The sequence below is a fragment of the Ammodytes marinus genome (genome assembly GCF_949987685.1).
Source record: "Ammodytes marinus genome assembly, chromosome: 22".
Classification (NCBI taxonomy): domain Eukaryota; kingdom Metazoa; phylum Chordata; class Actinopteri; order Uranoscopiformes; family Ammodytidae; genus Ammodytes; species Ammodytes marinus.
In genome coordinates this window covers 9852641-9869527 of record NC_137226.1, presented here as the reverse complement: position 1 = coordinate 9869527, position 16887 = coordinate 9852641, and the positions used below count along the sequence as shown (strand labels likewise).

General features: G+C 40.0%; 2 protein-coding genes across 2 annotated transcripts; one reads left to right on the top strand and one right to left on the bottom strand.

Moving 5' to 3' along the window:
• Positions 1-178: 178 nt before the first annotated feature.
• On the bottom strand, positions 179-6880 carry klhdc10 (kelch domain containing 10). The gene is made up of 9 exons (XM_080050978.1): positions 6670-6880; positions 4488-4709; positions 4209-4363; positions 3898-4046; positions 3590-3674; positions 3057-3123; positions 2922-2969; positions 2670-2809; positions 179-2344 (listed from the first exon to the last, which is right to left on the bottom strand). The coding sequence occupies exons 1-9, from the start codon at positions 6758-6760 to the stop codon at positions 2135-2137; spliced, it is 1167 nt and encodes a 388-aa protein (XP_079907104.1). The 5' UTR covers positions 6761-6880; the 3' UTR covers positions 179-2134.
• A 3366-nt stretch (positions 6881-10246) lies between these two features.
• zc3hc1 (zinc finger, C3HC-type containing 1) lies at positions 10247-16267 on the top strand. The gene is made up of 10 exons (XM_080050825.1): positions 10247-10381; positions 11047-11149; positions 11387-11537; positions 11677-11760; positions 11872-11999; positions 12236-12375; positions 12650-12944; positions 14056-14259; positions 14621-14833; positions 14965-16267. The coding sequence occupies exons 1-10, from the start codon at positions 10248-10250 to the stop codon at positions 15037-15039; spliced, it is 1527 nt and encodes a 508-aa protein (XP_079906951.1). The 5' UTR covers position 10247; the 3' UTR covers positions 15040-16267.
• Positions 16268-16887: the final 620 nt, after the last annotated feature.

The following is a 16887-nucleotide window of genomic DNA, read 5'->3' as shown; positions in this document are numbered from 1 at the left end:
CCTTGATCTAGCGTGCATTCTCAGAGTACATGCGGCCACCGCAGTTCATGCCAAGATGCCTTGAATAAAACATTTGTTATATACCATTATCATTAGTCAAGCAAAAGCAATGGGGTAACGGAGTTCTATTTACAGAACACTTTATTGACAGTACTCCAACACAACATTCACACATGTCTATTGTACAACAATTGTAGTGGTCACCTTTCAGAATTATTTCCCAAAGTTAAGGTTTGATAATATAAAAAAAAAGCACGTAATGAAATCATGCACAAATTAGTTTGTTAGGCAGAACAAAAGTAAAGGGCAAAGAAGTGCAGGCGGGGGTCTCAACTAACCTCATTTGTCCTTCTGATCACACTTTGTTCATAATGCAACATTATTTGGCAGCAGTTGAATACATTAAGTAAACACCTGTATTGGCATGTGACTGATTAATACCCCAGAAGGCTTAACATTCTGCATCCTGTCCTGAAGTCCATTATGTCTGGCCATTAGCAGGAACAATGCACAGCTTGAGCATCCTTGAAACAGGATACAAAAATTGCAATTTTGTTTTTATTACCACTTACATGAATGATTCTAATGTAATGGCTTGTTGAAAGTGGTTAAATGTTAACTTATTTAAACACAATTTTCAACTAAAAATCGTTGTCTAAACATGCAAAGATCTTATACTGCCTGTATTTGTGAAATTTCATTTGAACATTTGAAAAAGGCACTGCAGCATTAACAAATGTTTGTATACGCTTGCTACTAAAGCAACCCCTTGTGCAAAAGCATTGTCAATGGCATCAGCAAATGGGGAGTAAAGGTCTGAACAGAACTAAGTCTTTATTTGAATAAAAGCATTTTAAAATTAATGTTTTAAAGAGCACCAAATTCACAGTGATGTGTTGTATGGTTTGGTTTACAAGTGAGAGCTGCAAGCAAACAGATGGAAATTAAATCATTTTGAAAGATACCCAACTTCCTTTGACTTTTCGTACACATTATCCAGACTAGGCTTTAACATAATGTATAATGGAAAACAACAAGGGCTCAGAAACAGGCAAACCCAGCATTGAACCTTTTCTTCACACACTAATTAAGAGCATACAGTGTTTCTGCAGGTTTTAGATCATTTTGGAACAAATTAGATGGCCATTTTTAAGGCATGTGTTAAAAATGTTATGTTTTACCCATACTTCCAGGCAGACACTGCTTTCCATTCAAACAGTATTAAAAACAGCTCGTTAAGACCCCCACAGTGAACACCATGTCCACATTTTTATGTCTGAGTTACGTAAGGAAAACATAACATCAACAATAAAAACATGAGTATCAGTGTGATCGACCATGTAACTAAAGCAAGTTTCAAGCTTCTGGAAGTTGGTTTTCACACCATAAAGTATTGAAAACTTAAATATAAAGGCTCCCTGGAAGAATTTCAAAAACATAAAAACAAATCTAAAGCACTACAGCATGTCAGAATTATTGAAAACTATTTAAGAGATTTGAATTAAATTGGCTAAAATGTGCAAAAACACTGGCATGGTCCTTTTAGCATAGCTGCAGTCCGACACCTTTCAGACTGAACAAATTACTTTGCTTATAGGATCAATAAAAAAAAAGTTAATGTCCACAAATATTCAAGACAGAGTGTGCAAACAGCAATATCAGATGATGAGAATACCACCTGAAAATCTTGATTTAGTCTTTCAAATAAATACACATGCATTCTTTCTTTGCACAGAAATGTTAAAAGTACTGGAGAAAGTGGATTTAAAAAGAAAATTGGCAGAGGACAGTCTTTGAAAACTTTGAGATGTCAAAATAAGGTATTTCCAGTTCGGAGAATGAGAAGCAGGAAATCATACACAAAGGCATCATGTAAGCAACTGTGTTGGTGGTGGTGGGGGAGTTGAGTAAAATCCATAAAACATTCCACATGTATTTTTCTTTGTCATCACTGAAAGAAAATAAGACTAACTAACGAAAAAAGGCATCCCATTGTTTTTGGTCTTAAGGCGGGGCTACGTTAGGCAGGGGGATGTGGGAGGGCCTTTTCCCAGAGAGTTTAGCCGTGAATTCGTCTCCTCCCGGTACTGCGCATCCCCATCCCCATTAATTTGTCCATCCTCCACCAAGCGGCCTATTTCAAGCGTTCAATGAGTTCCTGTGTGAGGCCCAGGTTGAGCAGCTGCATTGTGGGAAGTGTAGTCAGATGAGGAAAGGCCTTGAGGAGCTTCTCCCAGCATAGCTCCAGCAGGCTGGGCACTCCCAGCCAGATCTTAAACAGAGAGCCAGTTCTCTTGTTCTCTTGGATGTTCACCACGCCACCATGGATGTACATGCAGCCAGCCTAGGGACAGAGTGAAGTGGAGGAGAGACAGAAACATGTTAATTATATGCAGTGCAGTTTAATATGCAAATTAGCTGGGGCTTGTGATACACTGTGACTGACCAATTATTTTCAAATTTTAATTTAATTCCCAGCCTGCAACATGTGTTGCCATGTTATAGTAAATAATTATAATGAATTAAGTAACATGCAACCAAACAGCTACAATGTGCATTTCAAAAGTACCCTTTTTAGTTCATTAAATTTAATAAAAATCAGGCCGCACAGACCTCCCAATCAAATGTATATTAGTAGAGTGGCTAGAAAGAGTTTTGTTTTTACTAACTGGGGTGACAGCTGCACAGTGGAAGTAGGCAGGCTCAGGCATTAATCCCGGTAGTTTACTCCACTGGAAAGTATGCAGGTTGATCTTCCACAGGTCAGCTAATATTATTTCCCCGTTGTAGCCTCCACAGATAAATACATCTACAACAGAGAAAAATCAAGGTTTAAACAAATGATGTCAGGATAATAGATGTATGATTTTTACCAGATACCATTGGTTGGCTGGCACAGCATTATTGAAAAAAATCCGTACCGTTTCGAATTTGTACACAGCTATGGCATCTCCTAGGCGCAGGATACCCTGTCAGCAAAAACAACAGGCATTATAGAAAAGATTGTGAAGAGAAACCAAACATGCTTAGTTAATGATGAGGTGCAGACTACAGACCTATTTTGTCATGAGGTTTAGTTGTAATCTCCTCCCAAGAATTGGTCTCCAGATTGTAAGCATGTATCTATTAAAAAGACACAACGTTTACTGCGAGTCTAATGTGTGGGTGTTTGGTGCAGTGATGAAGATCCTCATATTGGTCAAATATGTTGGCCACTGATGACAGTCTGATAGCTGAAATAACTATTGTGGCACATTTTTTATTTGAACATTGACTGCACTAATGTAAGCAAATACAACAAAAAAAACGTCTTATATTCGAAAATAATACAGAGTACCCTACTGCCCCTGATAAAGTATACATAATGCTAACATTTTGGGTATGTGTGGAGATAATTTTTTCACTTTACTATATTTGTAAAATATCTGTAGAAAATTCTCTTCTCTTAAAATTGTTTTCATATTACTCGGCAAACTAAAAGGTGTGCTTCAGCTGACATACAACTTTAAGTTATTCAAATTTATTAGAGAACCATTTTGAATTTTAAATGATGGCTGATGTGTTGAGTGTACTCTTAGTCGTGTAGTACCTTGTCCAGAGGGTAAGATGTCCAGGACGTGCCTCCTCCCAGAATGTAGATCCTCTGTCCGTCATGTGCTATTTCATGTCTGTACCTGTGACACACACACACACACACACACACACACACACACACACGCACACACGCACACACACACACGCGCACACACACACACACGCGCACACGCGCACACACGCACACACGCGCACACACGCACACACACACACGCCATGTCAAGGAATTTTGTCTATGCTGAAAAGAAGCACCACCATCTTGGTTTTGAAGCTGTAGCGTGTGCCGGTGTCATAAAGGCGTACCGTTCTTCAGGCAGGTCATCAGGAGGGTTGTTGGGCTTGAGGTGGATCCACTCCCTGGTGGTCAGGTCCAGCCTGTGTAGGTCTGTGCTGTAGATGTAACCTGTTGTCCCTCCAAACACGTACAGGAAGCCATTAATAATAACCATTGCCTGAAGGAAAAAAAATAAAGAAAGAATTCATCCTAGTAAGAAGCAGTTTTTGGAATATCTAAGTTTAAGACTGTGTGTGTCAGCTGGATATGGTTCTCTACAATATTTAAAATCCCAGAATTAAATTTGGCAGTGGAATGACAGAGTGGTTGATGAGGTTACCTGTCCATAGATTCTGTTGGGCTTCTTCCCCCGACAGTTGAGCAGTGACCATCGTTTGTACTTCACGTTACAAACATGGACGTCGTTTCCATTATTTTCACCAAAGGGGATCCCGGTGCCGCCAAACACCAGCAGGTTGTTGCCGTGCAAAACAGCTGAAGAAGCACAGCGACACCACAATCAATTTACATTCACGTATTTAAATATTGTGTACTAAATATTATTAAGTTCAAGTGCGATTAAGTATCAAAATTTTCAAAACTATTAGATATGTTTCACCTGACATAGACGCCAGCTCTGTGGGCATATAGCCCTCGGTTCGAATCTGCTGCCAGCAGCCTGTGGCAAAGTGGTACCTCCAAAGCTCTCTGAAAAGAGGGTAGTCTTCATTCTCCGAGCCTCCGGACTCATCGTAGTCGGGGTTGTACCCTCCAAACACATACAGGTTAGTGTTGTCAGCAACACAGCGATGCCCACTGCGGGCAGGGGGAGTACGAAGACCTGGAGAGGAAAGAACAAAGTTCTTTTCAAATGGCACACTAAGGCTAAGACACAAACAAACACATTTACAACACTGTGCCGTTCTAAATCTAAAGTTTCCCAACATGGCTGTGAACTAAGCCCAAGGATATCCTAGCTGTGAGGAGTTATCTTTGACACAAGGTGTTCTAGTTAGAAGAATAATAAGAGAGGTCTAAGATGTTGCTAGGACAGCACGTGTCCAACTTTGACAGCTCTAGAATCAAGAGCTTAACCAGTGGCACTGCGCTGGTGAAGGATACATTTCTCTGCAACCGCATTTCTTTGTCCATTGTGTTGACGCTCAGTGAAATTGATATGGAATACAACTGCTTCAAGGCAATAAACTGTAAAAACCTTAAATTATACTGAAGGAACAGGCATATACGTCATTATGCTGTATATACAGCCTATATATGGTGCACTGCAGTCCACACAGAAAGGCACTCACTAAAGCTGTGGGAGAACAAGTATGTTACATGATCATGCACTGTATTAATATTTCATAATAAATAGTGTTGTAGCAGTTAAAATGTAGAATCGAAGTGTTATCTGCAAGGCTCAAAGCTTCACTTTATAAAGCCTCCTATGCAAACATCAGGAAACAAAACATCAGCCTTTGAAATAGAGATGTTTTGGCCCTTGGGGTTTAAAAAGTTACTATAAGCGGAAGCATGATGTCAGAATACAGAGCACATCAAGCCAAATCAAATGCTGTACCTCTGTTCAACGTACTAAGAATAGCACTAAGGCCTACCCATCTCTCCACACTGGTGTTTCAGCCAACCAATGCTTTTTTTTTTAATAATGAGGAGACAAACATCCACACTGAAATAAAACTAATGCCAGTTAGTTCAGAATCTTAGTGGACCATAATTCACTTGCACAGGCTTGTCCAGGTGCTTCCATCATTCATTTGTATTCCTTCAGTAGATGCATTTGTCCAAAATACTTTGAAAAATGGCATACAAACTGAAGAGGAAGATACATGTTATCAGCTAAACATGATCACAACTTGAAAGAGCAGCCCTTCCAAATTAACAGCTGCTAATGTGTCAAGAAAAAAGAATGACTACTACATGCTTGAAATTAATATCTTTTTCACTTCTGACACGTGAGACATGCACAAACTTCTACCAACATGCCTGGAACATGATGTGAATGGTCTTAAGAGTGACTATTGTGATAAGGCTGAGTTGATTTTGAACTCTGAAATCTTAAATAAAGAACTAAAGTATCACAGAAAAGGCTAAATAAAGCAGTTTTCTATATTAAATATCAGTCATCGGACATTTTTTGTAGCTGCATGACATGTCCATATCAGCAAAAAAGACTTTAAGTCGACACTGTATGATACATAGCTGGGCCCCAGGTGTGCATGACTTTAGCTAGACTGAATCTGTGTGACACACAAAACAGAATCAGGACCTTCACTGAATATTTAACACAACACTGCAATCCAATACTAACATCTAAATAAGAAACGTTTTAAAATAGAAGAGGAATCAATCAATCCTTCCTGGCTTTGTCTTCACACATGATGGAGCATCGCAATGGAGTTTGTCTACAGAGTACCACGTTCTGCGAATAATGGTTACCAATACACTCCTTTAATGAGCTTATCATTTTAATTTACAAGAACGTGGTGCAGTTAACAGCACTGAGAAGCATAGTTTCCCCATGTTATAAATTGAAAATATCTCTGATTCGATTGCTAGCAAGCTGTCAAAAGATAAACAAGCAGATGTTGCTAGCTTGAACCTCACACGACTTAGCAATGTCACCAGTAAGGGCAGGGCAATGTTTAAACCGTTAACCTCAAAAGCTGACACTGTCTGTGGGGCAGCTGATCTGGGTCCAGCAGTGTTTATTATACTGGTGAAATGTGCCGACTTGAAATTAAAAGCTGTCGTTAGCATTGCAGCTAATGTTGTTGACCGACCTGCTAACGTCTCGTCGCGCGGCGGCCTGCATGCCAGTTTCTCGAATTTATTCAGCAGGTCCAGACTGCGAGTGCCTTCAGCTTCCGACATCGTGTCCCCGTTAGAATCCAGTCCCGGAGAACGTCACATTGACTAAAAACAACATTTGCTTTAACGCTGATAAAACATTATAACTCACTCAACATCTCAGTCACTCTGAAGCCATTTACAAATGTTAACCCCGGCCGTGAGACTCCTCGACCAATCAGAGGGCTTGTTATTAGGAAGTTGCGTCATTAGAGATGGGCGGGACTGCGCGTGCTTACAAAACATCAACAGTGGGGGCCGGGGCCGGGGCTGGGGCAGGGGCCCATGGTGCCAGCCAGGAACCGATAGGTCCATGTGGCAGGGACCCCGAGGCGCTAGTTAATGTGGATATCGCTGCTGGCAAAATGACAGTGTGATGGAAACATTATTTCCTGTGTTTTTTTCCAGTCTATTTGAATGATCCCCATTGTGTACTGTCTTGTGACACGTTGTCTTTTTGAATGGTTGATAAGTGAAAACAGTGAAGTCCTGAACCCTGAACGGTGACTGATTTCCTTACATTGATCTGTCATGTGTTTCCTCTGTTTAAAGTCCCCACCTTGAGAGGTGATGTTTTTAGTAAATGAACTAATTGATTAAACCCCTGTATAAATATGCTGGCTGGCAAACCGAATGTCAGTCTCTTAAACCAACTTTGGGTGAAGGAGTTGACCCTGCTCGGCTGAACAGTTTTGTTTTTGACTCTGTTTGTTTTATCCTTTTTTATTAAGATAGGCCTACTTAAAACTCAGTTGAGTTTTGGTTCTTTTTCTTACAAGGTTTTGGATATATAAAATTTCCATAACAGTCAGTAGCCATTGAACATGTTTATAGTTAGATTATGGTTAATGTGGGAGAATTATGGTTATTTTTATTTTTTTCAGAAAGAAGATAAGTAGGATATTACATGTATTAATTATACTGGCAAAATGTCACATTCATTAATGTAAATTCAGTAGTAAAAAAAATGTATTTGTCCTTTGGCTGAACTATATAAAACTCCATTAACAAAAAGACTAAAAAACTCCAACATATGGACTTCTTTGAATATCTTTATGCAATGTAGGACTACACCTGGCTGTCATTCTTATATATTTATATATTGTATACTGTCATAAACATCTATATCCAACGTGGTCTATCTATCTATCTATCTATCTATCTATCTATCTATCTATCTATCTATCTATCTATCTATCTATCTATCTATCTATCTATCTATCTATCTATCTATCTATCTATCTATCTATCTATCTATCTATCTATCTATCTATCTATCTATCCATCAATTAAATGTGTTTTATTTTGTTCTATACATTTTATCATTTTTCATTGTGTTTTAGATCTGATCAAATGTGTAATTCTGTTGAAAACTATAAATACTTTTATCAATTCATTTAGGACTAAAAACATAATAGTGTGAGAAACAATTTAGAATGATGAATGTAAAAATGTTACAGTTTTTCTCAGTCGCTTTGGTGCTTTTCTCACATCACTATTAACATTTGCATAACAGTTAGTGCATTTCTCAAAACAATTAGTGCAAAGTACAAAACCTAGTGGATAACCTGCAAAAGTACGTCTCTTGCTCAAAATGGATAGTCTATTCCTCAAAAGCAAGTATTCATGTCAATGAAACTGCCAGTGTCATCAAAATGAGAAGTCTTGACACCATCATTTATGAACAAGATAGTCAAATGGCTTTGTCATGTTTTCCTTATGACAGTTTATTCTCTCAGTGTTTTCCAATGCAAAAAAAAGGTCAGAACTCGGTGACACTACCTGAAAATGCTCAAGACAGCACTATACACTACTTGTACAGCCATTTGAAAACTACAGTAAAGTTACACATTGCTGTAGTTAGGGGAGTAAGTGAGTACAAGACACTGAATACGTATGCTTCACATTTTCACTGTATATGCTCTTTGCAATTCTACAGCATTGTGCAAAAGAAAAATAGACTTCAGTCACTTATTTAGAACAAACATAAAAAAACACCCTTTGGTCCACAATTGTAGCCCTAATTTCATTATAATCTGCCTATGTATTTGGCCTCTTCTCCCTCTTCCCCTGTTTTGTCCCCTTCCCCTTCCTCCCCGCATCCTCAATCCTCTTCCACGATGCCGACCTTCCATTTCTGTGTCACAGAATTGTAGAAATACACACTATGTCCTGCTCGGTTCATATGCTTGCCAAGTGAGGGTTCATGGGATTCATCCCTGAGTGACGGTGAACAAGTGGCTTGTCATTGGTTACAACTAATACTTCACACACCTCCTCGTGAGTGAAAGCTGTTGTTCAATTTAGGAGACATTTCCAGGAAAAAATTATAAAGAAAGGTATAAAATTTGCTTGACAGAATTTGATAACTAGTTCAACAATTGTTTATGTAATGACTCAAGCAATGAAATGAAGACTATTAGTTTTATTGGGAACGACTTATTCAGCATCCGTATAGTTCATTTTGACTGACATGACATAAGCAAATGACAATGTTATAAAACAGCAGAGAATTGTATGAAAGCAACTGATACATGTCCAAAAGTATTTGCAATTTGTTCAGAGGAAGGAGAAATTGCTACTATGATGTGCTCAAATGACTAAATGTTGCAGAGGTTGAACTAATAGTTATGAGAATTTTCATTCTGATCTGAGAAAAGCACCAAAGCAACTGAGAAAAACTGTAATGAAAAATAGTCATGCAATTATTCAACATGGGCTTGGTTTGCTGACTAAAACAGCACTGTATTGCTGACACTCATGTTGCACCAAACAAATTATGAATAAGGCTATATACCCTACTATCTATTACATTCACATTGCACAGGGGGTTGGAAAAATTGTACCTTGCCCAGGGGCTCCTTACAGGGAAGAACTGGTCCTGCCTGGTATTTACTCCAGTATTCAACTTTTTAAAGGGGGTGAACAAATGCTGCCATCTTATTAATACATTCCAAAAGGATAAGGTGAGATAACTTTATTCATACCCATTTTGCTGCAAGATGATTACATTATGGCACCCAATTATTAAACAAACTGTTATATAAAAACAATACAAATTGAAACATGCTCCATCAGGATTAGAAATAAAAAAAAGTACTCAGTGTTCCACCAATCAGAAAAAGGGTTAAGCAGGGGACACGGGAGAGTGGAGGGACTGGGGGATTATGCGACTGAGCAGGTGATCAAACATAGACTTTCACTTGTGATGTAATGTTTTCACATTGAGGTACTAATACTTTTTTGTTATTAGGGTCTGAATAGAAGAACTGATGTATTTCATCTCCCTGCTAAATAATATATATCAATGCGCATACAAATAAAAAGTTATTTTTCAGCTTCAGTCTCTAGGCCTACTAGGATAAATGTGTTCTGTCATCTCTCTATCACATCTTCGAAATGCCATTGAGGTTGACAGATGCCAGGGAGGTTCGGATTGCTCAGGGCCGTGTTGTGTAAGCGGAACCATTAGTTTGAGGGTTTTATTTTCCGGGGGACTTCAGAGCCGATCATGGCGACTCTCGGCAGCAGTCGTGGGGATCGTCTCGGCAACTCGACTCATCAAAAGTCTTCTTTTGCATCTCCGGAGAAAGTTCGTGAACTTCTCAGTGGTGGGGTGTCATCACCAGACATCGGATCCAACAGGTGCATTTTTTTTAACGATCGCGTGCCATCATTTGTTTAATACAAAGGAGCCGAGAGAGAAGTTCTCATTAGCTAGTTTGGTTAGCCGCTTAGCTCGGCGGCTCTGCTACTATAGCCACCTGCTCTCGGCGTGATTTGAAAAGGGGACATGATGTCTCCACACAGATGTGGGAGCTAAGTAGGCCAGAAACGACAGTTTGCACTGGCATTTCTTACGCTTATTATTTAGTCCATCTACTACCGGTCAGGTTTGCTTTGGTAGCCGTGCTATCTCCCCCGTGCATGGCTACAGATAAGGGGGTGTGGACCCAAAGTGTTCTTGCAACATAGCACTTTTTCATTTCTGGAGCATTTTCTGCTCAGCCACCGAGGCCAAGTTAAATACATAAAGTTGTGACTTTCCTGCGTGCATTAATACAGCAAACACATTTTGTAAGCAGCTTTGGAAAAAAGGAGACACCTTCTATTGTTTTATCCTTAGTACGCAAGTTTGATACAGTTGAACATCTTTTCAAGTTTGCTTTAGTTTTCTGAAATGTTCCCCATCCCCAACAACGTATTTTTTTCAAGTTTTTGTTTGGAGAAATTAGCCAAGCATAGTTCAACATGTTCTTTATTTTACATAATGATCAATTGTATGTTTTCCCTTTTTGTGTGCATTTCAGAGGACAAGGAAATGGGAAAGTTCTGGAAGTGGAAAGCAATTCTCAAGCACCTTGCGAGGCAACGAACAAAGAGGCCTTTTTCTCAAGAGTGGAATCATATTCAATATCCATTTTCTCATTTGGTCCCAGCATGACACAACTGGGGGTCATTTTAAAGTGCACAAGCATGGCACTAATAACGGAGCTAATTTGTATAATGTTTTTGATAGTTCACGTAATGTATGTTGCAACTTAAATGCCCCGTTTGAAAAATGCATAGAAATCTACTGTCTGTCCAGGTAATAATAAATGTGACAATGTTTGTTTTGAGTCTTGGGTGACATTTTCCTTAGTGTGGCACTGTTTGAAATGGGCAGGCAAACCACGCGTCCTGTCCCCTCTGATGTGCGCCAGATATGGCTGGATCAACATTGGCTGTGATATGCTCAAGTGCTCCAGCTGCCAGGCTTTCCTCTGTGCAACACTACAACCAACTTTAGACTACAAAAAATGTGAGTTATAACTTCAAGCATCAGACAAAGACAATGCCAAATCCCAGGCAGGCACACTGTATTTTGGCAAGGATACAATTTTGTTGCCAGTCTGCCAAAAACAAAAGGTCAAGCAAATCTCCTCCTTTTCTCTTAACAGATGAAGCCCGCATTGCAGAGATATCGAGGCAGCTTCAGACGCAGCATGAGAAGTTTTGCCCCTGGCCTGACTTTCCATGCCCTGGTAGGCGCAAGCATTTTGTATTGCATGTATATATTAAGAATAATTAAATCATTTCAACCGATTCCACCCCCCCCCCCCCATGATGTTGAAGGTGAATGTTGATCATTTCAGAGCGGTTCTGGCTGGTTCCAGCCTGTGAACCATCAGTACTTCTCACTGCCTTCTTAGAGCGCTTCCAGAGCGCCTGTCTCCTGGCACAGCAGCTGCCAGCCATGAAGCCAGATCAGATAAAGTCCATGGTGAGGCAGAAGACCAGTACTAACTTTTTTTGAATACTGAAAAAAAAGGAAACCCTTTGTTAACATAGTGAACATTTTGCATATTACTAGAAGGTCTTAAAAGAACACTTCCAAGGGATTATAGAAAGAATAATTGGTTTTATTATATAAAAATGTTTCTGCCTAAATGTAAATAAAAACTTTTTTTAGTTGTGCATACTGTATGTAATCCATACATATCCACTTTTTCCTTACAGTCACTGACAGAGGATGTTGTCAGTGTTGTACTGCAGCTAATCGAGGAAGAACAAAAAAGAAAGGCAGGGGCTCCATGTTCTGAACCTCTGGCTGTCCAGGTGGCTGCATGCATTGTTTCTCTCTGTGGCTGGGCTGCAAGGTGAGTTTGAACTTTCCCTTCTACTGTGCTTGGCTCCTCACTTGAAATGTTTTAATGTTAAATCTTCTAGTACACACAAAATTGCCATTTCCCTTTAACTAGAGTAAGTACACCGAGAAGCTAATTTCCAATGTGACAATAATCCTTGATAATGTACTCGGTTGCATGAAATATAAGGGATGTACCTTATACAACTCGGAGCAACATGGAATAACATTTGATGGTACCTCTACCCGATCAATATGTCTGAGCCGTGGAATTTCTCTCATCTTAGCCCCGCTCTGAAGGCCATGAACTTGCCCATCCTCACCTGCTCCTACTGTATGCGCAAGGTGGGCTTGTGGAACTTCTACCAGATAGAGGGAACGCTGGGCGATGGAGATGTCTTTCCAAACACTGTAGGCATCAGCACCTCTTCTCCAGCTACAGCTCCTGCCACGCCAGTCATGCACAAGGGCCAGGGGGACCAGCCCGCTGTTGCTGCTGCTACTGCCTCTGCATCATCCAGCCCTGCTACAACTCCAGGTCGCATGAAGCTGAGGAGCCAGGACACAAGCCGCTCTGACCAGGTACGCTTTAGACAGGAAAAGTTTGACCACCTAAATGAGCAAGGCTTCAAGCTATAGTGTGTAACTATAGGTTGCCCCTATGAGGAATTTTGATTCATTACAACAACACTGTCGGCACATCCACATGAGGTTAAGGCTTCTGTGTAAGCTTTGGTGTAAGCTTAGGGTTACAAGTATTGCAAATGACAAGCTTTCTGTCCTGTTTTTCCACTTTAGAACTTGTGAAAACAAAAGATGCTAGTGTGTGGAGCGCTGCAGGGCTTTGCAGGGGCTGTGCGGCTACCTTCCTGTTAGGCCTACTTCAAAATAAAAGGCAACCCAATGTAAAGCCAGTGAAATGCTTTTAATGTGTTTAATGTGAAGCCGGAGCCTTAATGCTCTGCTTGTTTTAAGAGTAACTTAACTGCTGCACGCTTATCTATATATATAGTGTTTTTTTTATGTAAAAAGCTGTGCCCCTGGCATTATCGGCGGCAACACAAGTTTATTTAGCTAATGAAACCGGCAGAGCACAAATTTTTCCCCAGCCAAAGTGGCGGGTGGTCTCAATAACTTACTTCTCGCTTGGACTAAATATACCTGCATTTGGCGAGTGTTATATTCGAGCCCTGCACGAGACTTTCCACTGATCACTGTGATAGTGTCGTGGAGACACCGTGCATGTTGTCTTATAACTTCTAACTTGCGTGTGGCTACTTTGACAGCCAATGTAATAGGCCTATGCATGTGCGTAGTGGAGCCGTTACATCAGCGTTACCACAGAGACCGGTTTCACTAGTTTACAGGGTGCCGCTGCAGTTGGGTTTTCAAAAGATTCTACCCTGTAAGGTGGTTTCAAAAGTTTACAATTTCAAGCCTGCATTTGCTGTAATCATGTAAATGATAAGCTTGTTACCATTTTCAATGTAAACACCACCTAAGAAATACAGAGAGAGTTGTGTAGAGCTGATAGGCTATATCAACCTTTTGTCAACTCGTTGGGCAATGGCTTGAATGTAACCAACATGAATTTATATGACAGAAAAGTTAAGCACTATAGCTTTAACTCTAGATTTAACAATGGTAAATTAAATCTTTGATGTGCTAGTGTGTGTGTTTGTGTGTGTTACAGGGTGAGGGATCTTCCTCCCCCGTGGGTTTGCGTTCTCGAAGCAGAGACTCACCCAGCCCCGTTGAAGAGCTGCCTAGTCCATTGGCCAGGGGGAAAAGGCTCTCAACCCGCAACAGAGGACAAGGGGACACCTCTGGGTCTGATGGTGCCGCCAGCCCGCTACCCCCTCCTAAACGCCTGTGCCTCTCAGCACTTGGTGGTCCTGTAAGAGATGCTGCTTTTTTTTCTGTTTTATCATGGCACATTAATGACTTCTTATATAGTGTGGCCTGGTCATTGATTTGAGGGATAACTTGATATGATTGTAATACTGCAACATGGGTTTGCCCCTACTCATGAGAATCATAGTTTAAATTCAAACATCTATGCAAACATCTCATCCTTGGGTGACCGATTTAGCCACATTTACATTTGCAAGGAGATCCAGTATGTTTAAGTCAGTGCTCGTCTAATTTTCAAGAAAAGACTGTATAACCGTAATGTGAATGTGTAGTTGCATATTTATTATTTCAAATTTGCTATCAGAAACGGCTTCTTTTTTTTGATCCACTTCTCTATTTTTCAGGATGGGCTCATGCCTAAGAATTCATTTGACCCCCTTGCACAGCACAGAGACTGGTGTCCCTGGATTTCTGTAGGAAAAGAGAATGTTGACCCAGGGGCCATCAATTCCTCCGATAGAGATTCAGCGTTTCATCAGCAGGGCTGGAAGGCTGCCCTCGGCCTCCTCATGCCCATGAAGAAGAACTCTAATACAGCAGGCGGCAGTCCAGCGCAGGCAAGTCCAGCCATCAAGAATGATACACAGTGTCATAGCATGGACCTCAAGCTAGTTTCAGTTTTGTATTTCACTTTTACCACTCGACTATGTGGACTTAATTCAAACATTATTTCTATCTCTCTTCCCAGGGCCCTCGTGACAAATCTAAAAGGGTGTTTGCTATCTTCCGTCAGTGGCAGGTATCCTACCCTTCGTCTCAGTAGACTGTTTTCATCCAACAGCATCGCAACACTGAACCGATGAACTGACCTGCCCTCTTTTTGTGGTACAGAGTCTGTAGTACCAGTAACAGGAGTGTCATATCATATCAATGTATGTCATACCTTAAAGTCGTGTTTACAGTCAAAAGTGTTTCTAGAGGGGAAATGAGTGGATTGTGTCCTTAGGCAGTGTCTTCTCTGTGAAAAATGAGTGAAGGATGCCTGTGTGGCTCTAAAACATGTTATTTCACCTACATAAAAACTGGGATGTTCAGCTACAGGGGGGAGGCTTCATAAGCCTTGCATCATTATCAACTTATGGAACACATCTCTGCGTATTGGTTGGGCCCAAATGCAAGGCATCTACTATTAACCTCTCATGAAGTCTGCTCTGGTAGTCCTTTGTGAAATCGTGATGGTCTGGATTTCTGTGGTATATAAGTGGCAAGAAATCCCATGAGAGAAATGGCCATAATGGCTTGACACTGGAAAGGCAATGTTTACCTTTGATGCATGTTGAGTCATTTTGCAGGAGTGATAAACAGTAACCTCAGATAGGCAACAACAAAAAACAAACTGTGAGGAAGTCGTTTTTAATGTGTATACTGTTGTGGATATACGTTCTCTTTGAAAAGAACAGAATACTTTTTCTTCTTTTTTTGGAGTAGTAAAATGTTTTTATTTAGTCACTGCTAAAAGTCCTGTCTATTTTCAGGCAGGTAGAACCATGTGCCATGAACTTCAAATCTGTTTTGAATAAGATTCTGAATGCCTCTGCTTCCTTCCTTCCTTTTTTATTTTTATTTTTTGCCTACATGTTACATCTCATTGCTAACGCAGTCCTCCATACCCTGCATGTGCTTTTATCTCCGTAGAATTCACAAAAGGGTTTAATAAAATGCTCTTCTGAAAGTTTGTTTCACTTCTGCATGTCATTCCTATGGCATTTCAACGAAAGAAATGCATTCAATTATAATATTAGAAATAGAATACATACATTTACATATGACTCTTAGCACCCACTGATGCAGTTTACATGGAGACTGACTTCTGAAAGGTGTATTAACTCATCTGTTCCATTTGCTGCTGCAAAGTTTCCTTTCAGTAGTCACTCACTGGCAGCCATTTAGTTGCTTTTAAACATCTTAACCACTTTGGCCTAATGGGATGACTGTTAAACAAATACTGTGTGTTCCTTAGAATTCTGTTTTATTCAAATTACTGTTATATATTTACTTTGTGGAAATGTTGCCTTATAACTTGAGTATTTGAGTGGACACAAGGGGGCGTGGGGGGCAGCTGTTATCATAGCAAGTGTAATGCTGCCCTTGGAGCATTGTATTTGATTTTTTTTTTAAATAATCGTTGTACTTTAAAATATATATATATCTATATCTTGCTTACGTCTCATGTGTAATACTGCAAGTAGGAATAAGGAGATTTATTTTAAGGTCTTGCTGAACATTTTTCCTACTGTTTTATATATTTGGGGAAATGCTTCTTCCAGTGAGTGTCAGCTGTGGGCAGACAGCTTTTGGTCTTATATTCTGGCATCTAGCATTTGGTGTGTCACGTCTGGTGTAGAACATGGAAGACAGTCAAAAACCAAGACAGAGCCAGTACCACAGCAAATAACCATCTGAATTTGGCAAAAGCCCTGCAGAAGGTCTTAATTATAATTCTCTTTCTATGTCCTGATATATCTTATTATTTTTCTGAATTCCAAAGTAGAAAACCACAATGTAAGTGCTGTCACATGGCCATAGATAGTATATGCACATGGCACATTAACCTGAAATTGAAGCTTCAAAGAGGTTTTCTACAGAAAACTACAAAGCGAGCCATTTATTG